Source organism: Rissa tridactyla, chromosome 4 (genome assembly GCF_028500815.1).
Source record: "Rissa tridactyla isolate bRisTri1 chromosome 4, bRisTri1.patW.cur.20221130, whole genome shotgun sequence".
Lineage (NCBI taxonomy): Eukaryota > Metazoa > Chordata > Aves > Charadriiformes > Laridae > Rissa > Rissa tridactyla.
In genome coordinates, this window is record NC_071469.1 from 91,935,494 (window position 1) to 91,963,436 (window position 27,943).

Consider the following 27,943-nt stretch of genomic DNA (forward strand, 5'->3'; position numbering starts at 1 on the left):
AGCAAACAGAAGTAAGTTCACAAAACTTTCCTTTTTATTATTTGAAACTGGAAAAGGCTCCTCGGGTAACAATGATCGGGTGTAAAAGTAACACACACATTTTGCTCAGCTTTCTGATACCTGGGATGAAGTAGGCCAAGCGTTGCAAAGACATGTCTGGCTTTTGGACAGCCCGCTCCTCGCAAACCCACAACCAAAAGCACAGGGAAAACCCCATCCCGCAGCCCGGGGAGCAGACCTGGCAGGTGAGCTGTTTAAACAGCAGCTATCGCGTTCCACATGGATATTTGTGGCATGAAACCAAAGTGTTTTGATGTCAAACGGCACTTTAGAAAGAAAAGCTCACCTTTTCCCTCTGCACTACCTTCTGTATGAAGCGGGGATCTGGCGCTTCACCTTCATTTTTAGTAAGTCCCACGGGGTACTTTATAGAGCCTTATTCACACTCAAAGCCTCAGGAGATGCCCAGATTAATCCATCGATATCATGTTAAAGGGGTGAGTGCAAAATACACATGGAAATGGGGTACACCTGCTTAGGGGAAGTAGGAGTAATAATCAATGAAAAAAAGTGCAGATTGCCTTAATTAAGCTAACGACCACAGTTGATGCCAGTGCTCTTTTCCTCAAAAATTAAAAAGACTGCAATCCGAACAAAAACCAGAATCATACTTTTTAATTTAGCGCACACACACACAAAAAAAAAAAAAGTAGTCAGTGGCACTCACAGTTTGGTAACTTATCTTCCATTCCACCGCCCGGTCACACATCTCAAATATTTCCCTGTCCAACTGGTGAGTTATTGCTGTCCCTCCGGCCTGCGGCGCGAAGGCCAGCACGCAATCCTTTGGCAGCTGAACCCAACAGAAGATTATTGGCCACGTGAGCAACCAGCTACGAGACAGAGTTAATAGGTCATCATTTCCTACACTAGCAAGTTGAGATTACACAGCCCATTTCCACACAACGGCCAACACTCCCAATAAGTTCCACTAGTTTTAAATCAATAAAAAGCAATAAGAAGCCATCCTTGCTTAAAAGTAAACATTGAGCCAGCTGGATTTTGCTGTTTTTCCTGGTAGCTTCCACCTCCAAGCACACTTGCACAAGAATTTGCGTTCTCCCCAGCACGAGTTTCCCAAATAACTGCCATCCGACCTCTGCTGTCCCATTCCAGAGTAGCCATCGCTACTGTTCACTCCAGAGGGAAGCTGACAGCCAAAGTTACAAGTAATTCGTTCTTTTTCCTCCTCACTAAAAAAAGAGAAGCCTGACGAGTCCATGTGGACTGCAGCGAGTCTCCTACAACCACAACGCCTGATCACAGCACATTTATAGCTATGAGATCAGGCCCAACACAAACAAACCGGCTGGATGAGGATCTTTGATGCTTCTGCTTTCCAGCTGGCCAAACCCGTGTGTTTTGACAACACTGGAAGCGGGATCTAGGAGCACAAAACAGCCCACGCATGTAACCAGTCACTTGCTTATTGCTCCGGAGCTAGAAATAAGCCCTAGGTCTTGCTGTGGCTATTGGGGCAATACTGATCTGCAACCTAATTGCAAGCATTTCGTTTATTCCAAAAGGCTTCTGCCAAGGGAGTATTCCTAGCCCTGACAAGTTGTTTTCCATCTTCCCCAGCACTTTCCACCCATCTGGGATAAGGAAGTAAAGCCAATTGTCCCCAAGATTTTCTACAGAACGAACAGGACGAGGACACGTCAGCACCAGAAATTTACCACCATCTGCAAGGCACCGCCACGCGTTATCCCTGTCAACAGCTCACAGAAATATCCCAACAAGCTGGACAACGAGGGTTCCGGAAAGAAACAGGGTATGCACTGAGACATACTGTGCAGGGGAGTGGTACAGCCCATAGCAAACAGGAACAAGTACAGCAAAATACTGTGCTGTCAGCATGGCCTCCCACAGGTACCAGGAGGGAAAGCAGGACCGGGGCCACTGTCACATCCCCCTCAGCCACGGACGATGCTCAGATCCAAAGTCTGCGCTCCTTGTTCATCCCCCTCTCCCAAAGCTTTCAGAGCCACAAGTTATAACTCCTCATCGCGTTATTCTGCTTCTCCCTGAAAGCACTGATGTAGCCGTGCACAAAGGAACCAGCAAAGGCACAGGAGCACCCAGGGCATTTATGCCAGTCTCTCCGAATTCACCGTCCTGACAGCTTTCCTCACCCAAAGCCAAATCAGAGGGAATTTTCTTCTGAAATGCCACACAAGCCTGCCAGGCTTTGAGGAGCAGAAGGTGAGAAGAGAAGGCAGAGGAGAAGCATTAATACAAAGTTTGCTATTTTCATTGCCTTTGCTCTAGACAGAATAAAGCCCCGGTGTATCAGCACGTTTTGCCTTTAATCGGGACTAGCACATTCTGACATTTTGAGGCCACTCAGGTACACTATAAATAAAAAGACGCTACTACGGGGGCAAAGCTGAGCTGTGACAAGTTCCTGCAGGGCATCGAGCCTCCGCAAAGCCCTTCTCTCCAGCCGGCCAAGCAGGTCTCACCTTCATAAGGGAGACCCTTAACACTGCCATTGAAAAGGTTCAGAAGGGACAAGCTACAAGCAGAAGAATCATCTTAGCGCGAATAGCAGATGCACAACCCACGCCAACAGCCAACCAACGGGTCCTCGCCCCGGTGACAAAGCAGACCCGTGTTCAGCACCGAGCGAAACACTCCTGCCAACCGCTATCCATGGGTTTGCACTCCCCAGCAGACTCCTGGTATCCAGGGGAATTTAATCTGCAGGTAGCAAATACTAAAAGCATTTTATGCCACAGCGGAACATGCCTACACGGCCTTTGCACACTCAGTCAACTCAACACAGCAGGTTACAGGGAGAAGACCAGCTACAGAGTCAGCGTCTGTATTTAGGAGACAGTGACTCGGATCTCAGGCCAAGTGCTTGCAGTGCATTCAATACGGTCTGGATTTTCAATCTTACTTTAAAAACAAAAAGCAAAAATTAAGTCAGTTATGTAAAACTTCAGGATTTTTATTTTTTCAAGTGAGTGGGGATAGCGAAGGAAGGAAGAATCCACAACCAGAGCTATGGATCCATTTGCAGCTGAAGCAGAGGTGGTTTTAGGGACAAGCTATTGAAACAGCTGCCCAAGGGACCTCTCTCATCCCTTTGGGCTGTTAGGGAGAATACAAAACAGACTGGCTGCACCAGCCTAACAGCAAGCTCCAAGATAAACTGGCCACCCAGATGCCAAACAGACTCCTAATGTCTTTAGGTAACCCAGAAATCTGCATCACCAAGCTGGAAACCTCCGTCTGCAAGATTAAGCACACGCTCTCCTTCTGCCCACAGCTGGGCAGCTGCAGCTAACGGCCGAGATGCCCGATTTTAGCTTCAGCTCACCTCCCTGCCCACACACCACAGCTCAGAGACCCGCCAGCCTTCCCCTCTCCCTACCCTGCACGATGGGGCGAGATCTAAGTCAACTCTTCCCTCTGCTGATGCTGACAGGTACACCTCTAACAGGCTGCTCAGAAACAACCTACTTTTTATAGCTTATTCACTGGAACAGTAATAGCACTTCAGATCCTCACCTCTAACACCGAGGCAGGTTTTCCGCTACTGACAAAGCCGTAGGAAACAAAGAAAAAAGTGCCCCAAATCACCTTCAAATTCCCAAAGGTTTGCAAAACTATATCCAAAGCGACAGGAATTAATCCTGTGAGTGACGTGACCTTCTGCTCAAAGTCTCTGCTGGAGACTCGGTTCTCACGCAGCTTGAGGGAACACTCAAGAGCCAGAAATGGCAAAAAACCCTTGTGAGAGTGAAAATAAAAGCTGCTCGCAGTCAGGGAAATAGGCAGCGACTGAAACTTTTCCACTGAAGGGGCCTGAATCCACCCACCACAACACACGTACAGACACATTTACAAATCAAATCCTGCAAAAGATGTAAAGGCAGAGTTTTGTTAGACACCGATTCCACTGGTAGCGGGAAGAGAAGAAACCTGGAGTTTATCACCACAGCCAGAAAGCAACTGCAACAAAGGATCTATTTTACCTGTAACCAAGAGCTTCCTTACTCTTCTCTCCACATAAGGATCCCTATCATCTCTTCCTACGTAGGATTAACGCGTGCTGATGCAAATGCTGATGGTTTATAGCACAACGCAGGCTGTAGATCAGCACTGGCCAGGATTTTCCTGCACAGGACAGTCTATGGAGAACCGGCTTCCTCGCCTGCAGCCCACACTTCCCAGTAGAGCTCAGATCTGCCACACAGAATGCAGGTATCATGGGAAGAAATTAAGCCCAGGAGCTTTCTGTGCAAGCAGCAATCATCTGGGACGAAACAAGCGTGACGAGAAAGGGAATAGAAGGGCCCTGCAAGTGGAGCAGCAGCACCCACCTGTCAGCACCAACTGTAAAAGGCGCCAGAAAAAGCCACAGCAATATTAGGAGAATCCCTCGCTGCTTCTTCAGACTGCACAGGGCAACCTGATACAAGAATGACACATAACCGGGGTCACATCAGTACCAGTGACACATGGCACCTTCTGCTGCCCATCACAGACAGGGGTCAGCAGGCTGCGTTTGGGTTTATTTCACAGTTAGTTTTCTTTTTGCTTCTTCCTTTACATTTTCAGGCCCAGCTTAAAACATCCAAGGTGAACCTTTCAGGTACGAAACCAGTTCTGAATGCACCGGCTTCTGCAGTTAACACTCATTTCCAGTTCCATACCCAGCTCCTATAAGAAAAAAGAATGACCTCCTATGCACTCGGGGGGACAGCCAGAACCTGGAGCCTCAGCAACAGCACACCCACCGAGCTCCAGAAGCCAGGGCAACACTACACATACTGTCATCTACACCGGGGAATCCTCCCCTTGCTGCCAAGCTGAGGGAATTTCTCCAAAGGAAACCACCCGCTCCAATTACTAGGCCAAGGATACAGGTATTACACCAGCCTCTCTTGATGACGCTGCACCCAGAGAAAGGTTTCTGGGGAGGAGGATGTGCTCTGTCGCTGCTGACACAATTTATCATTAAGCAGCCAGCCAGTCTGCAGGTTTTCAGGAGGGTAAAGCAAGTCCCCCAGGAGGACACATCAGCCTAGGATGCAACAAAGGCTTAAATGAGTCCCCTCCACGAAGAAGAGCTCTTTCCGCAGGAGACTGATAACGGTCAGAGCAGAGGGCTTGTATCTATCCAGTCAATTAGATGTTCTTCTGATCCGGCTCTGACCTTGCATCATTTTTGTTCCAATACATTCTTTTTGCAATAAGGTCTAATTCCTCCTCTGCAGGATCCCTTCAGCTATACAAAGCTATGTTACAGACTGGGTAACGAGGACTGCTAGGGAGCAGTGTAGGGTGGCAGGGAGGTAAGGGCAGTCATGGATATTTTAACCGGGATGTGTACATTTGGGGTAAAAAGGCTTTATTAAAAGTGCATGCTTTTATTCAGAGGTACCAAGAGCAAGGAATCCCCATCCCAGCCCTGGCTGGGGAGTGCAGCAGCCTTTGCAACCCCTAGCCCCGTCCATCACAAACCACACGTCAAGTAGCCAGCGACTGAATGTTCTTCAGCATTTCATCAAAAGCCTCACGGGAAGGCGCTTCGGCGTTCTGGAAGGAGACCTTGATCCGGCTGTAGAGACTGAAGGACTTCAGCTCCAGCCAGATGAATCCAAAGCGATCGTCATCGAAGAGAACAAAAACACCTGGTGTTCGCTCGGGGCTGGTGAAGCCGTGGCCAGCAATAAGCCCCGTCCCATAAAAACTGCGGGGAGAGAAGAATAGCAAAAAAGATGTGAGAACAGCCATAATTACCCAACATTTAATAAAATAAAACAAGAAATAACAACCAACCAAACATGAAACTATGATCAAGCCGTGGTCAAACACACTGCCAGGTGCTACAGAACAGGGAGTTTTACATTCAGTCAGTTCTTATCACACAGCACAAAACACCGTTGATACCATTTCAAGAAAAGAAACTCTCCACTGCTATTTGGAGGTTGCTGCTTTTAGCTATTCTTATTAGCACCTGCACACCAGGGCTAAATTTCTCTGTAGTTCAGCCTAGTAATCCATCAGAGGTTTACTGCTGCAACTCAAGGATCAACCCTGGCCCAGACAACCCTCAGAGAAAAGGAAAGGCATGTTGAGAGGGTGACCAGAGAGGCAAACCTTGCGACAAAACCCAGGGGGAAGGGAAAGAAAGAAAAATCTAAAAAAAGAAAAACCTAACTGGAGCTGGGGAGGAGTAAAGGTCAGCCTAACCTCCGAGCAAGCAGCAGGTGGAGCAGGGTTTTATTCAAACACAACTGAATTGTGACAGCAGGGGCCTTCTGGGATTAACCAGCTATTGGTAGGTTTTTCCATCAGCACAGATGTTTGGCTGAAGGTCACCTTCCTAAGCCTCAGCTTTTGGGCTCTTTTTCCACACTTCATTTAGTATGCTGCTTCACTGACTCCAGGTCCCATTCAAAAAGGCTCTCTGCATACTTGCACCTATTGCTTAAGATGCTCAGCACCTTCCAGAGCTCGCCCCAAGGCACCAGAGGCCAGGGAGGGGTTGGAGAGAACACTGTATTCCCACAGCCAAAGAACACAGGTGACACAGAAAAGAGAAGCAGCTTGAACAGATCTATACAAATGTACGAGCTGGGCAGCTCTGGGAAACAAAACACACACACAAAAAGGGGGAGGCGCAGAATATGGGAGAGGTGCTAGATTCAGAAGTAGCAGGATAAAATCTAGCAAGGAAATGGGATGGCAGATGACAATGTAAGAAAGAGAGGGAGCACACAAGAGTGTGGGAGATGGGGCAGCAGCAGCACAAAACCTGAGCCCAAGGGGCTGAGAGATCCGCATGCAGGTAAAGGGCAAACAAATGCAAAACATGCCTCAAAGACTACCCGCTTCTATTTCAAAAAGTGACTGTCACAAGCAGGCTACAAAACCACTAGTTCCCGTTACCAAATTCGGCAGGTCCGGGGATAGTCTTCATTCCTCGATATGACTCCCATAGGCAGCACAAAGGGCTGGGAAGCTGGTGCCTTGTTCTGGGTTGTCCCCTCCGCCCCAGCTGCAGTCTCTTCCCCCTCGGCACCTTCTCCTCCCAGGGGCTTCGCAGCAGGCTGAGCGGCAGCCTGCTGGGAGCAGTCCTCTTCCTCCTGCCGCTGCTCCTCCTCCTGCTCCTCCCGACGCACCTGCTCCTGGACCTCCAGGACGATGCGAGAGAGCTCACTGAAATCACGAAGGGTCTCGATGTCGGGCAGCTGCAGAGGATGCGCCAAGTCAATCTCCACAGTCTGCTGCCCAGCTGGGATGTTGGGATCTCCCTAGAGACAGGAAGCAACAGCATGGCTGCAGAGGCAGGGCGCTACAGAATTCAGACCTGTATCCTCCCCACATCCGCCATCTGACTTCTACATAGCTCGCTCTATTCTACAATCACCCTCGGACTTTGTTCATTGTTCCCTGAGCTGTCTATGTCACCTCTGCATTCCCTCTCCCAGAAACAGAATTTTAAATCAAAAGCTACGAGCCAGGCTGTACTTGCAAGGGTGAAAGGAAGCCAAAGCTGCAACTGCATTTTGTCAGAATCCTTGCCTGCAGAGAGGAAGGAGCTCACTGCCTGGCGGCACTGAAGAGCTGCCAACATTCGGTACCTGCTCTTCAGATACATGTGAGTGATCTCCAGTGACTTGCTACCTGCTGCTCACAGAAAACAGCTGGATGGGAGACAAAAGGGAGGGGGGGAACGAGGTGGCACCATGAGAAACTTTGCAGAGTAGGTTCGAGCTACTCTGCACATTTTAGGATTCACTCGATGCCACCAATCCCCACAAGGAACAGGGTCTGGGGTGGCAATAATTGACTACCTCCCAGACAGAGATCTCTCCTATAAATCCATGCATCAAGAAGATCTGAGAGAAAGGAAAACGCACTCACGGTGATTTTAGTCCCCTTCGCTTTCTTTCCATGGAAGCTCAACATGACAATCTCCAGACCATGGCTCCCATACGTTCCCTTGAAGAGACCTGGCTTTATAAGGTCATCAGGGCTACTAGGGGGGAGGTAGATGCGTCGGTATGTCAAGCAGTTGCTGTGGAAAAACCAAAAGTTTAGAGGTTAAGAGAATCCCTTGACTTGAGGAACATATTTGCAGCCCATTCCTCCAGGCAGCTTTGGGCTGTCATCAAGAGAGAGGCAGGATTCGCGTTTTCAGCAATACCAACGACAAGCTTAACAGATTTCGCTGTAGACCTACAGAAGCACCCCCTCCCTTCACTTCTCTCTACTGGTCCTTGTTAGCACACCAGGAGGCTCCTGCAGCAAGGTCACAGTCAGCCTCCTCACTCCCTGGGATTTCTGGAGAACTTAAGAGCGAAGCATATTTAAACATGTGCTACAGCGAGCTGGCTGCTATTAGAAGTTTGGAGTGACAGTTAAAAAAACCCCAAGTTCTCAGGGAGCGTGTGATTTCTGCCTAGCGCACTACAAAGCATACTGCTTACTAATACACATAATAAGCAGACAGCTCCTTGGGATCATGGGTATTTGCTCTGTCTTCAAATTAAGCACAGTTAAATGACTCAAAAGCATCTTACTGCACACAGCTATTGTAAAGAACTTGGAACCGTATTATTACCACTGTCATTACATCACATCTGTGTAAAACCGGAAAGCGCTGTGCTTCACCGTATCTCTCACAGAGCCTGCAGAAGGAGAACATTCCCCTGGCTGTCAAAGCCCACTGCAAGCACCCCATCTTCAGAACAAACGACCCAACGTGCTCTTGAAGCTGCAGCAGCCTCATTGCCTAGAAAGAGCTGGTGCCCTTACTCATATTGGCTGGTGTAGATGAACTTCATCAAGATGAGCTCTTGCATGTGTTCATGGAAGATGTCTTCCAGAGTCCGACCCCACTCTTCCCTTAGCCATGTCCGAAATTCCTGCAGCACAAGGAGAAGAGAAAAGGGGGAAGACAAAGACATTTCATTTGTGACAGTGACGTACCCCAACATGACTTCTCCTCGTCAGCACGATTCACCAGCAGAGCCACAGAGAGGGCATATGCTCTGCCAAAGACAGAGGATCATGGCTGGACTTGGGAACAAGTACATGCTGCTACACCACTGGCTTGGAAGTATGCTTAACAAGTACTGATAATGGTAACTGCCCTACACCTGCCAGATGCCACACAAAAATCATGGCTCCCCTTCAAATAAATCACAGGTAGAACCAATACATCTCCTCAGAATAAAAGCGTAAGCATCACCTGTTACTGCAAAGTAGCTGATCTACTACTTCTTTACGTCCTGACTTACCTTGCAATAACTCATTTGTGTGCCCATAAGCTGACTCCTGGGCCCCATCCTACCATGTTAAACATAAAAGGGCAAGCTTTTGAAAGGCATTCAAGATTTAGGAGGTTAAATCCTGCTGATTTAATACTGATGCATCTAAATCCAAAGAGCGCTTTGAAAACGTCTCCTGAAGTACCTCTACACCAGCTCTGACAAGTTAATACCCTACCATGAGTTAGCATGATAACAGCTTACACTAAGATAGCCGCCTACCAAGCGATATTCCAAACCTGCTTGCTTTATCTTCTAAAGCCAGATCCTCCAATTACCATAATGCCACGCACACTTAACGCAGTGCTTTGAAAGTATTAAAGCATTTCTCATCTGCTACAGAACCCGAAAACACTTAACTAAACCTTTCACCCAGCTGTTTCCCATTAGTAGACAGACATTTTAAAGCATTTGTTAGAAGCAACTGAAGTATGAGATTTGTCATGTTTAACTAGCTGGCAGCAAACTACCTAGAACAGGTATTAGCTGAAGGTTTTCATCCTGACATTTATACCTGCACCTTAAAACACGTAGTTTGAGTCGGGAATCTGCCTTGCTGTGTATGGCTGACACTGACATGGGATAAACAACCAAATGAAGCTTTTAATCCCTCGACCAAGACGACAAGCAGTAGAAAGGTGCCCCACTGACAAGCAGGTATTCAAATGCAGCTGGTACTCAACATTAGGTCCACGTCTGAAAGATCTTAATTATACAGACAGCAATACCACAGAGATCAGTGCCTGGCAAGTGCTGCACGGAGTACAATGCATGCTGCTGTCCCTCTCTGGACAGGCCTGCTATCAAACAGGAATGGTGTCCCAGCACACGAAGAAAAAGCGTGCCGGGGCTCAAAGAGCACCTTGCCACAGAGAACTGCCTAAAGCACCTTTTTGCACAACAGGATGAGCATTAAGAGCCTGCTCCAACACTCTGCTACACACCGAGGTAAGGCACAGGGTCTCCACCCAGACATTGCGCAGGTCTAACACCAAATCGATCCCATATACCGGATCCTTAAACCACACCTTCACAAGTACAAAAGAGGTTCCCCAAGATCCTGCAATTCTTCAAATGTGGCCACTAAGTCTTGATTCAAGTCCCAGATCAATTCTACTCACTTAAAGAAAAAAATCATGATAATAAATGAGCCAGAGGCTCATTTCACGTTATGTTCAAGATATACAGAAATTAGAAGGCAGAAGATCACCTCCCAGGCTCCAACATTAGCTGAGAGCTTGCGTAAGGCACCAATGCTTTATCTTCAGAAAAGGGACATACAGCCAGCCTTAATCCAGACCCTTGGCAAAGCACTCTTACCTCTTGCCTTCCCCCTGACATCCGATGGTGATCTGTCTGGTTGCATTTCGTGGAGAACTCATCCTTCTTTACAATCTGTAGTTACCATGGAGAAGAATTTAACAGGTTACAGACCTAATTAGAGATGCCTAGGCTGACGTAACTAAGACTGCTTAGAACAAATGCTTTACACAGCAGGCATTACTGGATTTGCTACAACAGAGAAATTATTAAGTGATACTGAGCTACAGAATAGAGGAATAAAAGCAATAAAACCCCAATGCATTCTGTTGAAAGATACTGGTTTTAAGTTGCTTCTCTATTTGAGCTTCTTTCTTCAAAGAAAAGGCAACAACCTCTCAGGAAACTTGTCAAAGCATCCAGTGTACTGAATGGATGCCACATCCCCTTCTCAAGGTCTCATCTTAGAGAGCTGTGAAATAGAACAGCTCTGTGTGTCTGCTTGGACCCATTCACCAGCTGCACAAGGCCATTTTGTGTACCATTTCCCCCAGCCTGTACACATACTGGTGCTCCCACCCTGCTCCCGCCCAACAGAAGACAGTATAACAGCCCTGCTGTACTATTGCCAGGGAACAAATTCAGAGTGGGGAACAGCCCACACAACTTGTCAGACACATAATGAGCGTAAAGCTGGCATCCACACACACAAGCGGTGGTGTGGTGAAAGCCGCATCCCTTAAATAGAATTCTCATACAGTTTGTTGATGAATCCATTTCCAGAGCCAATGTGCATGCACACACACGCACTGCACCTAGGACAGATGTTGAAAGCACTAGAGGAGCTCACCTGGATATGGCCATTATGAGGTCCCTTATGACCATACATACACTCAACCGTTGCACATTTCCTCTCCATGAGATGAATCCTGAAGAGAGGTTTGAATCTCATGGGATCATCAACGTGAGGATCATGAGGCGGCAAGTACATCCACCCGATGATGAACAAACCGTCTACCTGCAGAGAGATGGGAGACAAAACATACAAGGTCAGCCTTGCACACTTTCTGTTGAGTTTGCAGCAAACAACGCTGGGGCCTATTCTGCAACAGGACAGGAGCTGTAGAACAGCTTGCTGCATTTCCAAACTGCTTTCCAGCAATTAAACCAGACCATATGCACTCACAGCACACCCTTGGTGAAGAGGGAGAGGGTTTCTTTACAAGGCTTTCTGCACCACTGGAAAATGATCAGGCCTTTATTACTGCAAACGACTTTGTGACGGATGCTTGGTGTGCAGGATCCAGAGGGAGAGACTGCACTGAAGAGACCACACAGCTAGTCAAACTCTAATTGGTTTGAGAGCTCATGCTGGCAGATACTCGAATAGACGAATTCTGCTTCTCATGATTACCCGTGCCTTTTGGACAAGGAATTATTTGGCTCCATTACTCACAGACAGCACAGGAAGCAACAATCTCCTCTGCTGAGAGGTGCAAGTGCCAGCCCTATTCCTCCATGCCTAACAGAATCCTTCCCCTCAAGCCCTGTAATTCCAGAGAAAGGATATGTTCTAAACAGAGAGATCTGAGACAAAAGCAGAGCAGTGCCACAGAGGCACACTTGTCTTTATACGGTCACAATATCATGTAAGTATTGGTGCACTTGGATGCACTCTTACACCAGTTCATGAAACAGAATCATACAAAACGCAAAGGCCTCATGATTTGTTATGCTTCAAACCTGTCAGCTATTGAACCTTGGTGCAAAGAGCAAGGGCTTCAAGCAAACTTCTGGCCCAGCTCTCACCAACAGTGTCAAGTGTTGTCCATTAACTGCTTTTCCCAGCAGCACAAGAGCTGCCAAGACTCCACAGGTCTTGCATCAGTCATGCACCGGCATCCCTACATCTGATGCAGTAGTCTTGGACACAGCTAGTGAAAAGTATTGCAAACTACAGGAAGGAGAGGTTCGTGAACTCCAGTGCAAAACCTTTTGGAGGCCAAGATAAAGCAGTAAGCAGTGGGCCAGTGCTGAAACCTCTGCTATACTCTACGTACAAGGAATGGATTCCTGCGCCAGCCACTGGAATATGAGCGCTAAACTCTAAATCAAGCCTTTCCCTGAAACATTGCTCGTGCTTTCTGCGTGCTCCTGTGGCTGTTTGGAGTACAGCTGGAAAACAAAAGGACTGTCTGGTGAAAGATTGCGAGGATGATCCAAGAAGCAACCTCTGGGTCCCAATCACTTGCTTGAGGGTTGACTGTTCAGACTTCTCAATAGCACAGAGATGGCAACCAGGTGTAGAAAGCGGTATACAAAAGACTCATCAGTCCTCAACACCACAGCCCCCAGAATGAGGTACTCACTCACCACCACGTTCAGCAGTCCCCCATAGGGCCCGATGTCCGGCTGCCATAATCCCAGGATGTGTCGGTATCGGTGCAGCACTAGGGAACAGTGAGACACTGAGTGAGCACATCAAGCTAAGGAATTGGGAAAGAAAATCAAAGGAAGACGGCTACCAGACTGCACACAACACTGACCGATACCACCCACAACTGCCTTTAGTAAAGAGAGCTGGTTACATCCAACCACAGCCAGGCAGTTCTGAACTGAGGCCTCCCACAATTTCACAAAGATTCATGTTTTTCTCTGTAGCCCTGCTCCCGGCCCAGTGCAGGGGCAGGAGCTAGTTTCCAGGGTTTTAAACAACCAGATACCTTGCCAGGAATTCTCAGAAAACTTTTGCAACATGGTGCTGTTAATGCAAATCACATGATATACCCAGAGCTAAAAACAAATAAAGTATGTGCCATCTCCAGTTACCGAAAACGTACTTGATGCCTCAGACCGCAAAGCAACAGGGGAAAAAAGGAAGAGCACAAAGGCAGTAAGGGAAGGGAAATTTTAGTAATTTCAAATAGTTTCCCCACCTTGTATAGACAAACTTGTCTCCAGAGTTAAGCATCCTTAAAAATAGCCACTGAGAGAGCACAGGCAAAGCACACAGACCATGCCAGCGCAGAAGATCTGGTGATGTTACCAGGTCAGTAACGGCCTTAAAAATTCTAAGTAAGCGGCTACATTTCAGCAGTGCCCAAAAGCTGCTTCCAAGTCCCTCTCAAAGCCTATTGCAGCGGGTGAGGCTTCCCCATTTCTCATCTTGGAGCTGGGTGCGCTTTCAATCCCACCAAAATTGAAGGACAAGTAGGAACATTTTCAGCAAGCGGGAGAGAATGCCTATTACAGAATGATCTTAACAAACCTCCTCTCTTGAAGAAAGCTGAGAGATGTTATTTGTCTCCAGTCCTTATACATTCAGCCATGAATTCTGTCCATACAATTTCCTGACATGACCAGTTACCTTCACGTGAAGACATTACACACATCTGGCATTTTGAGCAGGAAGAACAGGATGGAGATTATTTCTGAGATGGCAGTTACTCTAGCCTTACAATGATGTTCACGGCCAACTCAGAAGGCCACAGGACTGACTTGAATAACGGTTTTTGCTTTGCATCAATTCATAGGAAGAATTGTGTTTCAGTGCAGCTGTTACATCATCTTTGTTTCATTAACTACTTAAGATAGCAAGAACTATAGGAGTGTTTTTATTACACCAAAGCAGAAAACTTCCACAGAAGTTTAGGACAGCAGGGAGGGCTGTCCAGAGCTGCTGCCAACTGGCCTGGAGGAGCCTTTTTCCTGTGCAGTAAACAATTTAAGATTGATGGCCTGGTTTCACCCAGTGAACGGAGCGCAGCACAAACAGCACTAAGGCAAGCAAGCAAACCACATTCCCAGTCTTCTCGTCTCAGTGCAGTAATTACATATTAATAAATGGTATGTGCATAAGCCGCTCCACCCGCCACAATCTGCCTTCTACCCTGGCTGGTATGGAGCTGATAAAACACAGCTTTTTTTTTTTATTTTTTGGACAGAAAACCTGATGCTAAGCTATGCAAGAGTGCTGAGGATGTCCCTCCTTCTCCCCCCGCGCCTCTCTGAAGTGCTCTCAGAGCTGTAGCTACAATCAACCGACTTTTCAGCAGCGGGGAAAGCGTCTGCTTAACAAGGCAAGCCCTTCCACCCCAAGACACACATCTACTGAAGGCAGTTTGTGTGCTCACTTTGAGTAAACAGCCGGCTCCAGCTGCAGCTCAGCTGACCAGGAGCCGTGGCACGGCTGAGTCCCAGACAGAGCCTGCTCCACCATCTGCCCCAACCACCCAGAAACCCGCGGCTGCAAAGGAGGGAGGAGATCACAAAATTCCATTTCCCTCCAGAAGAACCCTACCCACTGGACAGCCGCTTCTGTGCTTAGTCTGCACCTCTACTGTGGGCAGCTCTTCTTTTTTTATTTTTTTAAAAACCCAGCTGTTTGGCACCATAGAAGTCTCCAGATCAGACAATGGAAACAGGTTGCAAGGTGGGCAGCGTTCCCCCCGGCCTCAACCTCCCTACACACCAACACTCATGGCAGGGACACCTTAACAGCCCAGTCATCTCCCTCACTTGCTCAGGGCGCTGCAGTCTCCTCCTCCTCCTGTTCTTTCAGGAAAGGACGTTACTGGGGAAAATGCTGGTACTTGGCCAAAGGCCCAAACAAGTCTCAAACCAAAAGCACAGCTCCGTTTTCAGGCCTGGGCTGTCTCTAGGCTCCAGTGAGCCAGCAGCTATATTAATTGCAGGGAAAACCTGATGAATTCCAGCTCTGGCTCTCCCTGGCGGGAGACTCGATAGATCTGACAGTTGTTTCCCTCCCTGCTCCTCGAAAGAAAACAGCTCTTGGGTCTTTCTCCAAGGTTTTCCTTTGCTATGCACACTGCCTATTTTTCCTCAGCCCTGAAGAAGCCTCTTGCCTATCCGACTTTCTGAGCCCACACCCTGCCAAATGGAGCAAAAATACATCCACTGGATGCTTCACTACAACCCCCACCCAGCCTGAGTATTACCCACATTGCCACAAGCAGCCCTGCACACTCCTCAGATGGAAAAGCGGCTTGAATCCAGCCAGGGATGGGCTACGAAAACGCAGTGAATGCCCAAGCTCCCACCAACAGAAGGCTGGCTGGGAAAGAACGAGTTATTAAAACTGGAGGAGAGCAGATGATTTCAGATGTTACTGTTTTAACTAAATCTCATTTCATTACATTACCTGTGTCCAGCTTGGACAGCAGAGAGAGAAATGCAAAAACCTAACATGGGAGTTTTCAGTGAAACCTGCATCCTTTAAAGCAGAGGTAGCTCACTTTGAGTGGGGAAGACCTGATCCACTACCAATCTCTCGGACTCTCAGGATGCAGCAAGGCATCTGTCAGCAAAAGGAGTTGGAACAACGTAAGCAGTTACTGCCCCCCAGCTGGTGATAACTGACCTGCTAGTGGAAAGAACCATGTGTCAGCCAGGCCAGCTTAAAACCCCGGGGAAAGTGATCACAGCTGACCTGGCTAACGCTGCGTGAATATCCATTAGGGAGCACTCACATGGCAGATCCCTGCAATATCCCTTAAAACACAGGAGGGGGAAAAGGGGGAAACAAGCAATTGCATCTTACACCACACCAGCTTTTCCCCCCAAGTAATACAACAAGCCCCTAGAGAAAAGGGGCGTGAGATGTCGGAAGTTTGGGGCTGCAGCAAAAGAATTTAAAAAAAAGTGAAGAAACAGCACAAAATGCCATTTCAGAGCCACCACAAATGGCACGTTTGGAGCAAACACTCAGGTAGCAATCTAGAAAGGAATCCCTCATCCTGAGGGGCAGCTTGGGTGTGCCTCTCCTTCCCATCCAGCTCCAGAACAAGGCTGAGACTTTCTACCGATTCCTGCTGCAGTACTGCTGCTGCTTGTCTCTCACAGCTCACACTGAAGACACCATCTTCCCTGCGTGGCCCATGCTCGACTGCTTTCTTTAGCACAGGTATATCTGCAGCATTCACTCCGCTCATTAGTGCGTGCAAAAAACTACATTCCCAAGCACCAGTGAGTTAGTAACTTGAGTCTGCAAAACTCTGCAGACCCAAAGGAGCATTAGAGACAGCTCAACACCCCCTCCAAATACCAAGCAGTACTCGCTTCATTAATTGATGTAAACTAATTAGTACTTCAACCCAACTCCTGCAGAACAGTGAGCGCTGGACTCCAATGTTTTACTGTACTTCCCTCAACTCAGCATCAGGAGGGAAAAAACGGTTTATTTGACTGAGGAAGATATTTGCCTATGCGAATTTCTGAGCCCACACCCTGCCAAATGGAGCAAAAATACACCCACTGGACGCTTCAGTACAACCCCCAGATATTTGACTGAGGAAGGCAAATCACAATCTCTGAAACACCAGCATGATGTTTCCTAGAGAGGGAGATGGTGGTTAAAAGAATTCCCTGTGCAGGGTGGGAATTAGTAGGGTGACTCTCAGCGTTTTAGACTGGGAAGGGCTGTGGATCTGAACGCAGCTCATGTGGATCAAGACAAAGCTTTTTGCCAGTCCAGAGCTCATTGAAAACTTGCTTTTGGGAGCCCTCACCAGGGTATATGAATGCTTCCTTCCAAGAGAGGAGCAATCCATGAAGAGGAGAGTGAGTGCTCCCCTACTGCAAAGAGAGACCCTCCTTTTTGCACCCAGTCAGGAAAACTTCCTAACTCAACGCACTTTAAAAGGAGATCAACATACCTCACTGCCCGCCCAACTCACCTTGTCACTCTAAAGGGTCAGAATACTCCACTAAGGCACAACAGAAAGAACTAACTAGCACACCGAGGTCCACCCCAAAATAATTTGCTTAAAGCAATGTCACACTCCATGCAGCATCTTTTGTGTGCTTAGTGCAGGAAGCATCAACCAGCAGGAGGTACGTACGGCAGGTGTAAACATCTCTGTACTCCATGTGCTCGTAGTCGGGAAGGATTTTCATAAAACGCCCCGACTTCACTCGTGGGTTTATACCTGAACAGACACAGCAGGGTAAGTACCAGCAAACTCTGCTCCACTGTAACCAGCACGTAACAGTACGACGGATCTGCACCAACCACACAGGAAAGTCAAACTCTCTTTTGACTTTACTTCCAGTTGTGATGCACCATTTGTTTCCATCAGCCCCAGTCTCAGGTGTGCCCAGTTAGCAGGACTACTCACACAGAGCTTGGTACATTCAAGATTCCCACAGACAGTATTTACAAACGGCATCCAGTGAATTCAAAGCAGAATCAGGGTCCTCCTCAAACTGTCCAGTGCGACTGTAATGAGCACTGCTGTCTCAGTAAGACAACTTAGGCCAAGTAACTATACGGATGGTAGCCCAGGCCTTGTTCTACTTAAGCTCAGTTCCCCTTTCTCCACACTGCTTCATACAGAAGCACATTTCAGTGGACAGCAAAGTGCAAGTGTGTCCTGCCAGTAGCCCCAAATCAACTCTTCTGCAATTAGAGAGGTTTATGGCACAATACAGAAAATGGGGTCACACCACCACGAAACTGTTCCACTAAGTGTCTGCAACAGGGCAAACAGCTGAATCTGAGCAGGAGAGCTGAGATGGTGCATCCCTGAAAGCCAGAAACAGCTGCCAAGCGTTCTGACTTTGCAGTAACCATTGCTAGTTAGGACTGCTGAATGGATACGGACACATTCAGAAGGGCAATAAAGTCTATGACAAAGGTGGTTCTCACATGTCAAGTGTGACACTTTGTCGATGGATGCTGTGGATTCACAAACTACTTTGGTGCGAAGGCAGACTGGAAACGTACATGTAAGACAGATCTATTGAGGGCTATTAAATCAACAAACCACATTGACACTGGAAATCCCCCAGCATGAAAACAGTCAGAAGCTGCGAGAGTACTTTTATAAGTATCGCATAGGCTTGTCCTCTTCTCCGTCTTCCCCGGGTGACTGCTCACAGCCATGGCTGCGAGATACACTACTGAGGTAGAGAGAAACCATTCTTCTGAGCCAGCAAGGCCATTTTTACATAGAATTTGTGTATTAAAAAAAATAAAAAAAAATCACTAAATATCACTTTAATATATCTGAATCATGGGACTACAATTAGTGAAAAAGACTACAGGTCACGAAGAGATGTTCTGCCATTCAAGACTAGCAATGCAGAATTCAGACCCGATACGGTATGTGCTGTATGGCTGTTACCACACCAGTATCATACAGAGATACCGGACTGAATGGCAAGTAAGGGAGGCCTCAACTGCTAACGAAGACTTCTCTGTGGACACCTAAGTGCTGGCTCAGCACCACTCAACCCTCCCACCCAGGAAAATTAGGCAGTTCCATTCCTAGTGCACAAATAGGTAAAGAGGGAAACTAAACGATTAAATAATTTTCCTGTGGATGCTCACTAAGTCTATTAAAGATGGGATTAAAACCCTTCTACCTGTTCTTCTTTCCAGAACTAAGATCAATGCTTGAGGTCATCACCGCTTCAAGGTTCAGCAAATACAGTACATGTAGAAGCTGAATCAGATTTTGGGTCTGCAAAGCATACAGAGACCTCTCACGATTGAAGTCTCTGCTTTTGTTTCATAAGGCGTGACCTTCTTTGAACAGCCAGAAGCCATAGTTCAAGTGCTGCAGGTTAAATCTTGGGGTTTTTTATCCTAAGGATCACTGGTAACTCCCTTTAGAAAAGTTGTGGTGGGGAATTGAGACTACACAGCCTGGCAGGGCTGGTATGGGAGCTCTCGGGGGCTTCGCAAAGCTCTCTGAGCAACGAGCCCAGCTTCTGACCGCAAAGGGCAAGATTTGGTAACAGGGAAGACGGCGTCACCATGGATCCAGGCCTCCATTCAGTCCTTAGCCTACCTTGGTTTCTCTCATGCGACAGTGCCCCCACCCCTCCCTACTGTGAGACAGAAGATGTGCATCTACCTTGCAGAAGGCACAGAGGGTCTAAGGAGTTGGGGTCCCACTCCCACAGACATTCCCAAAACACACTGACACCTTGGCAGAAGCCCAGCCCTGACAGACTTTCCTCCTTCAGGAGCAGCCCAGCGGAAGGCTCATCCCTTTACCTACAGCACTTTCCCAGTGTCAGCATACAACAGCATCCTTTCACTGAGACTTAGCTACACTAGGGCTACGCAAAAATACCAGCCAATTCCCTAGCAAGGTCTGAAAACAGGAAAAGATGAAAAACCCGCAATACACTTTATTATAAAGTTAAATTACATGCTCTTTTCCCACCAAAGGACTGGTGAGCACAGACATCCCAATTCTTGGCATCTGCTTAGTATTAAATAAAACTCCAAACATGTCAACTTCACAGATGTAACCCCTGCCATTAGCAAGTAAGTCTGAATAACTCATGCCGTCAAAGTTTAATAAATATTCAACGTGTATATACTTTCAAAATTGGTACTAAGCAAGGACATAGAGATCTGTATCAGCTTTATCACTTACGTTTGGCATAAACATCTCGACAGGACACTCCTGTGATCTCCAATTTCCGCAAGTTTTCACAGACGCCGTATTCTGCAACGACACAGATAATAATGTCAGCTCTGGCACAAAGGTGTTTGCTACCCAGGATCTTGCTATCTACTGTTTGTGCAAAAATGAGATCTTACTAGGTGCATTCTTGCAAGCTGCCACATTATTCCAAGAATCTTATTTCTGCTTTGAAGAGAAAACAGAAAACTAGATGTAATTTCATTGCAGTTTGGGAATTTAGCACACTTTACAAGCAAAGCCTGTAACAAACACACCATAAGGAACACACAAACACAGCAAAGTTACAGATGCTTCCTCCTAGACCAGAAAGAGTGTGAAATGTGGAAGACGTACTCATTCCAGCTGGGATTGTATGCCCATTTAGATCAAATCATGATTGTGTGTAGTAATTATCTACTCCCACTGAGGTATCCAGCAGGGAAAACTGCTTATTAGGATCCTAAAGAAAAGGTCACAGACTTTAAAAAGAATGAAATGGAGACATAAAACAGGCATCAGCATGTACAAATATGGTTACACTTGAAAGCAGATCAGATTGAGATGGGTCTGTTATACACTCAAATGCCTTTGATTGCTTACAGAACACACAGAAAACAAAGCAATACAGAGATCTTAGAGGCAGCTTTGAAGCAGAAAATGAGATTCTCTCCTTTCATTTTCAGGAAGCCAACGCTGAACTTCTAAGAAACTTTAAAAAAAATAAAAGCCAGTACTAACATCTCTGTGCAAGAAATCCTTAGAAGACCAGAGGGAGGAAATGAGAGGAGGGAGATCCCAAAAAAATCATCAGCAACAAAAACCACCCTGCTGCAGTGACCCTGATAGATCTCAGTATGGAGAACTACCCTCCTTGACATCAAAGACATCCATACCACAGATCAAACACCAGCTTCCTGTAGTAATACCAAACGTCTGCCAGGTAGTTGATGCAAAAGTGTATCTGTGAAGACCTTCATCAAATCATTAAATACGAAACTTATCCTCGGTTGAGCATCCTTGAATTAACAATCTACCATGGGTGCCAAATACCACTACCTAACGCTGGTAACCCTGCTGCAAACTGAGAATTAATTTTTCATATACAAGAAAAGCAGAAGTTTTCCTGAATGAATGGAACCTCCTCCTGTCTAGAAATACACTCGTGGTCCATGTACACAATGATAAAGCACGCACAAAGTTTACTGTCAGCCTGCCTCCAGGGAATACACATTCCGCATAACATCGCTTCGGGTAAGCAGCAAGCTCAGTAAAGGTAAGACTGGGCAGAGGGTACAACAAACACGTTGCCCTTCATTAAAAGATGCAAAGGTCACTGGCAAAGTTCCTGCTGACTTCCGTAGCAAAAGCCAGAGGAAGCTCTAAGCGTTATCAAACACAAGGTGGGATGAGAAAGCACAATTATCCAGAGAGCAGCCAGACGAGCTTGCAGGAAAGTACATCCAGCCCAGCACAAACAAGCTATTTAGTGCTGGGCTACAGCCAGCTGACCCGACACAGCCGTCCTGCACATTTGTGAAACCAGAGCTCTGCCGGAGGCTGGAAAGTCAGACCCACCCTGCAGGTCACCCCGTGTCTACCCCTCCTGCCAGAGCTATCAGGGCTTTCAACCACTGGTCTGCATATGTACACAAGTGGGTATGTGTTTGGTAATTACATCAAAGGGATGGAGGGAACAGTATGTTTCCTCAGCTGATTAGAAAGTTAGAGATCTTTACAAGATGACAGAAACAGTGTGGTCATAGCCTGACGGTTGAAAACAGCCAGCTCCTTCCAGGTACACAAATACTCACCTGGCCACAGAATTGGTAAGATGCACACTTTGCACAGCAGGCACTGCAGCTAGATTAAATTCAGTGTCATTGAAGATATTTATACTGCATCGGAAAGGGAGGAGACATGCAGAGGATCCTGCTCAAATGGCATTTCTCCGTGTCGCTCTCTAACAGCGGTACTAGCACACTGACGTTCTCTTTTCCTCCAGAAGGTGCTGATTTTTCGCAAAGCGTTTTCCCTAGTAACACTGTAAATCATTTTGAGTGCAGTCTCAGTGCAGTGCCATGCCGGAGCCACTACCAGCGGGAATCTTGACACAACAGGGTGGGGTGGAAGAGATTTCATGTTAAAGCTCTATCCCAGATTCACGCAAGCGCCCCGGACAACCTGCAGTGAAATTTTACAAAAGCCAAACAACTATTAAAGGGTATTTCCTAAGTTTTGAAGTTCAAATCTTTCCTGGAAAGATTCAGTTCTCCCAAGTAATAGCAAGCTCCTTTAAAAACAAAAAAAAGAGACAAAAATTTAGAATTTTTATATTGCTACATATTCTTTGACATTAGATATCCAAGGCTTATAAGAAAGAATTATCAAGAAAGAAAATAATCTCATTTTAGTGTGCTTTAACACTCATCTCATTTTATGATAACTAGCCCTTATTCTCTTTTGTTTGGCAAACAACTACAAAGAGTCAAAATCACAGAGTGATGGCTTAACTCCGGGCAAGTGCATCACTTAAGCTCTTCTGACCCAGGAGCTGTTAACACCATGACAGCCACTTGATGGGAAAAATCAGTCTCTTGTCTCACAGTGCCTACAAAAACTCCAAATATCGTAAGCAAGAAAGCTGGCCCTCTCTTTTTGATCCAGAAGACAAGAGGGACATAAAATTAACAGTACATAGAGCTTAAAGATAGTTACAGAAAAATAAAACTGATAAGGTTTTCTTTACATAGACTAGAAAGCCTTTTCCAAGAAAGCTTTGAAGGGCTCAAGCTTCCTGGGAAATTCAATTTCAGTGCAATTAAGTCTATTTTAAGGAAACATATCTCAGTGCAACAGCTCACCGAGTAAAGTATTTTAAAGAGTTAATAGTCACAGAAATTCACACACGAAATTCATACCGTCAGAAAATGGCTACTTAATCCTGCTTCAAAAGCAAGGATGGAAATTGGTTTTAAAGTTCTTACTTGACCAGCTGGAAAGCCTGTTTTATTAGCTTTATAAGTAGTGCTTGAAAGATTTACCAAACACAAACTGACACAGTGCTGTTTCCATGGTCACATGCACTGGAATTTAAAGGACTTGGAAAAGAAGTCTCCATTTATTATGAACTGCACTAATAGTTTTGCAAGTGTAATTTACTCCCTGGCCTGCTCTTACCATATGCTCTTCTGAGCCTCACAGTCCCTTCTCCTTTGTACAAGAAGCCATGTCACACACCTCCCTCTGTGCAGCCTACACGATTTAAATAAAAACAAAACAAACAAGGGTCTTTATACTCAGGTAGGGAAGAGCCCCTATACTCATATCAAAGACCAAATTACTGTTCCTTCTTTCTCAGCATGGCAATGCCAGTAAGCAGCTGCAGGCACTGGATGCGAACATCCGCAATTCAGAGGAAATCCGGATGTCTGGTAGAGCTCAACACCCCTACCATTGCTAAGTTTCCACTGTGCCCTGACTAATCAAGTTCTTCAATTATTCCTGGATAAATGCGTGTTTACAAGGCTGCAGACAGCACAAGAACGCGTAGAAGTTTACTGGATTATTTCAGAGACCACAAAAATGGGAGATTAACAGGACAGCATCTCCAAAATACCAGGTGGACAAGTTTGGAACCGACTTCTTGTTTCCAAAGGCTGAAATACACCAAATACTTTCCCAAACATTTCTCCCAGGGGAAGGCTTGTAGATACCATCGAGATATTTTGCAGACGCAAGCAGGGAACTGAGCAAAAGGAGATTTAATCTGCAATAAATGCAAGCATTTGTGGAAACCCTAAAGCAAAAAACGGGTAGGTTCAGATCTACAGCATACAAACAGATCTAAGGAAGACTCTCTGAAGGATGGCTACGGCTAGCGAGCACCTGCCATTAGCCGCAGAGAAACAGCAAACCATTGCCAAGTTGTAGTTTAAAAGCCAAAGAACGTGGTCAGAGATGAAGAAAAGCCCATGATGGTTGACCAAAGAAACACACTAGACAATTCTTTAACCTCACGTAGATTAGAGCCTTGTGACTTACTAAAACCACCTTCACATTTACTAGGGTGCAGCACTACAAGAAATTGTTCCTGTTGTGGGAGCAGTTGTACCTCAAATTGCATGGATTCTCCAGAGTCTTGTAAGAGCTGAACTCCATGCAACAGTCCCCTCACTGAGTGTACAAACCAAATTTCCTACTCTTCTCCATAGGCACAGCTTTCTATAAAGCCTGGTGAAGGTCAGCATCTTTAATATCTCGGCTGACATTTTTCAGCAGGTCCAAAAGTTGTTGGAGACTGTTTTCACAAACAAAAGCCATTTCATTCAAGTTGTAGATCTTGTTATTCTGAACTACTGGTCTGTTTCCAAGTGTTCTGTTGCACTTGCGCTGTTTTATTTTACAATGAAAGTGGTTACCATTTAAAAAAGACTATCGGGTGTTAATCAAGGTAGGTCAGGCCACCAGCCAGGGTGAAACGGGCTTTAATTCTGCTCTCACTGCAGAGATCAGCAATCTCCTATTTATAGAAAACATGAAAGTGACTGCAATCGTCTTCTTGCCAAAGAAGCAATTCAGAGACATTGTTTACCCCAAACAGTTGCAATGATAAAAGGACAGCATCCCAAACAGCCATGCCAGCGTTACACAACTACTTCTGGTTAACCCCAGCACTCTCCCAGTGCACAGTCACCAGCAAAAGCCACTGTGAGGACAGGCCCTCTGGATGCTTGCACTAATCACAACAAGTTCTCAAGACTAATCTACAACTGAGTTGGCCCACAGCAGTGCAAGGGCAAGATACCAACGCTCGATGGATTAAGTGTCCCATCTGACTTGGGCAATGGCTGGGATTTTGCTGACATTCAGCTGTGCTCCTGTCCAAGACAAAGGTAAAAAATGGCTAAAAGAAAGCACTGCAACAATCCGCTTCTCTCAGAAAAGAACTGTTCTGTTTAATTTTAGGATTGTCATTCTTGTCTCTTTACTGTTGTGCATTTCTGAAAACACAAATAGTTTTGTGTATGCAACCAACACGAAGTTGAAGTTTTCCAGTTACTTCCTCAAAGAGCTCAGCTCTGGACCATCATCAGTAGGCTTCAGAGTGAACAAGCTATCAAGACAAGGAGTACATGTGAAGAGGCACACATGCTCTCACTCTGTTTCTCAGACATGCAGCCTCGCAACAAGACTCAGGCAGATACAAGCACACACTTAAGAACCGTCCTCAGTTGGGAAGTGGCATGTTTTTGAAAAAGACTACAAAAAGGCATTACATTTCATGTTTGACTATCATACAGTCACCAATCTATGACTGTACAGAAATACAGTACAGGATATTGTAAGTTTCATAGGCTTATTTATATGCTAATACCCAACGTCCAAATACCTGCTCAAGCAGTTGCACTCATCACACATTTGCTCACATGTGAACACACTTAGTAGCTGAGCATCTACACTACTGTGTAGAGCCGTGCAAAGCACTACGAGCAGTGCAAGTCCAGATTAGGATCTGCTTGGAGAACCACAACTGGTTAAAAAATTGCAGTAACAGTTTCATAGATGTAGTAAGTTTTTCATCCAGGAACCTGACCTTTACCTGTTCAGCGCAGCTCACGCGCCATGCCTTTGGTACAAGATCTACCTCAATCACACAAGCAGTCCACCAACACACTCTCTGACAGTGGTTGGAAAGGATACACCAGGGAAACATAAGAAACACCGTGTGAAAAGAGAATAAAAATTTATTTTTTCTGCCTCTCACCTTTTAGCTAGCTAAGGGCCTTGAGACAAAAGTGTAGTCTTAATACTTACCCTGTACAGATTAGTTTTAACCACACAATGCCCACTGTTTCTTTAAATTTCAGCTAAGCTTTTGCACGTTACTTTATCTACTGGCAAGAAACTCCAAGAAGCAGTCACAAATTTAATAAATAAATCTATTTTGCCACCAGGCCTACTTTAATGGTTCCTTTACAAGACAATCTAACCTATATTTAAAAGTTATAAATGTTTCTATACAAACATTTTGCCAGGATCATAACCTATTGAAATAATTAACCAGTGACATTTTGCAAACCATTCATGAAATACAGAAACATCCATGAGGACTCTATGTCAGCAGAGGAGCATAAGGAAAGAATGAATACCATTTTATTAGCCTGTCTCCAAAAAACAATGTTAAGTTATTGGGACAGTGGGATAACCACATGCTGAACTAACAAATAAGAATGCTTTGGTATACATTTTCTAGGTACAGCCTTTGTGCTGTCCAAGGGTTCTTGGATAGTGCTGATAAGGCACAAATTCATTCTTGCAAGGTTTAAAGCATTTGAACGGATCCCACGGCCTATGGCAGGCAGCCACTCCAACATACCTAAACTCTTCATCCCAATGCCCTCACTCATATTAAAAACCAAAACAAACAGCAACAACAAAATATACATGACTTCATGTGCTGGCAGAAGATCCACCTGGCAGGATCACACTATTTAGAGAGACGATGAGCACAGTAAGACAGCCCTTGGACGGTGGGACAGCTGCTGGATTCACAAACAGGGGACAGAGAGACACACCAATGTGACAAAAAGGTCGAGAAGTAAGAATTGCAGTCTAACAGAACAGGGCCAAAGCAACACAGAACTCAGGCACTACTGAAAAAAAAAATACCACCAAATCTTTTCATTAATGCAGCACAGCATCCTTGCAACAGACACTCCCCAGGAAACGCACGTGCAAACCAGGAACCCCTCCGAACCTGGCCCTGTTCTTCCCAAAATGGGACAGGAGTGGATGACCTTACCCAGGCCTGCTCTCCTCCATCCACTCACTAGACCCCAGTGGGCTCCCTGCTCCTGCTTTACCTGCTGTGCCTCCAGGGCCCCCAGCTACACACCCAAGCACTCCTTTCTTCCCCAGCGCAGCCCCGTTCTGCTGGGACAGCTTATTACCTTTCCTTGCTGCCCGAAATACCCCATCCTCAGGATTCACCCAAGGACACCCTACACAGAGGCATCACCTGCCAGGCCCTGGGCCCATCCCCATTCCTCCCCTCCAGCTGCCACCTGGGAACAACCTTAAGCTTGATGCTTTTTGCTAGAGCTGCTCACACATCGCCCCTTTTACAGCAAGTGCCACTAAGAAGGGACCGTGCCCCAGAGGACCCAAAATCTGCGCTCTTCTCCACCCTCCACATGAAGCCCTGCACGCACTCCCCATGGCCCCACAACCCGCACCCTCTCAGGCCCCAGCTCTGTCCTGCACCCCCAGACCCTACACACCACCTCCTTTCCGCACCCCCACCCTACACTTCATCACCTCCCCACACCCTCCGGGTCCTCCTGCACTCTCCGGGACCGTGACCTTGCACCCCGGCCCCATCTCCTCCCTGCATCCTCCGGGACCCCCACCCTGCTACTCCCAGGGCCATCTCCTCAGGGCGGCCCCGGCCCCCCACCTCGGGGCGGGCGGTACCTTCGCGGCAGCGCCGCCGCCAGATCGTGTCGGTGCGGAGGATGCGGCGGAAGGTGGTGCAGACGCGGGCCAGGCTGGGCAGGTCGGTGCCGGGCAGGGAACCGAAGATTTGCACTAGGAGCTCGGGGGGCAGCTCCAGGAGAGACAGCGGGGCCCGCCCGGCCGGGCCGGCCTCGGCGGGGTGCGGCGCGGGCCGCCCGCCCTCGATGCGCTCCGTCGCCTCCTCGTCCTCCGTGCCGCCACCGCCCGCCTCCTCGGGGTCGGTATCGGTGTCGGGCTCGCTGTCGCCTGCGCCACCGCGCCGCTGCTCCCGCGCCGCCCCCCGCCGGCGGCAGCCGCGGGCCGGGCCCACCCCGCACAGCCGGGCGCACACCGCCATGGCCGCGGCCGCTCTGCCCGACGGGGCGGTGCGCG

General features: G+C 47.0%; 1 protein-coding gene across 4 annotated transcripts; it reads right to left on the reverse strand.

Moving 5' to 3' along the window:
* FBXO31 (F-box protein 31) lies at positions 1-27,910 on the reverse strand. Of its 4 annotated transcripts, none has more exons than XM_054198371.1 (10): positions 27,530-27,910; positions 20,027-20,098; positions 17,477-17,563; positions 12,990-13,066; positions 11,467-11,634; positions 10,677-10,751; positions 8,842-8,951; positions 7,948-8,101; positions 6,970-7,334; positions 1-5,767 (listed from the first exon to the last, which is right to left on the reverse strand). In XM_054198371.1, exons 1-10 carry the CDS (start codon positions 27,906-27,908, stop codon positions 5,545-5,547), a joined length of 1,710 nt encoding a protein of 569 aa, XP_054054346.1. In that variant the 5' UTR covers positions 27,909-27,910; the 3' UTR covers positions 1-5,544. The 4 variants fall into 4 exon arrangements, with proteins under 4 accessions (XP_054054346.1, XP_054054348.1, XP_054054347.1 ...); XM_054198373.1 differs by lacking the exon at positions 27,530-27,910 and adding an exon at positions 21,868-22,700; XM_054198372.1 differs by lacking the exon at positions 17,477-17,563.
* Between the last annotated feature and the right edge of the window lie 33 nt (positions 27,911-27,943).

Excerpts from the sequence above, each read along its gene's own strand:
- FBXO31 (XM_054198371.1), bottom strand. The coding sequence starts at position 27,908 with ATGGCGGTGTGCGCCCGGCTGTGCGGGGTGGGCCCGGCCCGCGGCTGC. Across the intron at positions 8,102-8,841 it reads ATCTACACCAGCCAATATGA|CAACTGCTTGACATACCGAC; the intron begins GTAAGGGCACCA and ends GTTTTTCCACAG. Across the intron at positions 5,768-6,969 it reads CCCCGGACCTGCCGAATTTG|TTTTTATGGGACGGGGCTTA; the intron begins GTAACGGGAACT and ends CTCTCCCCGCAG.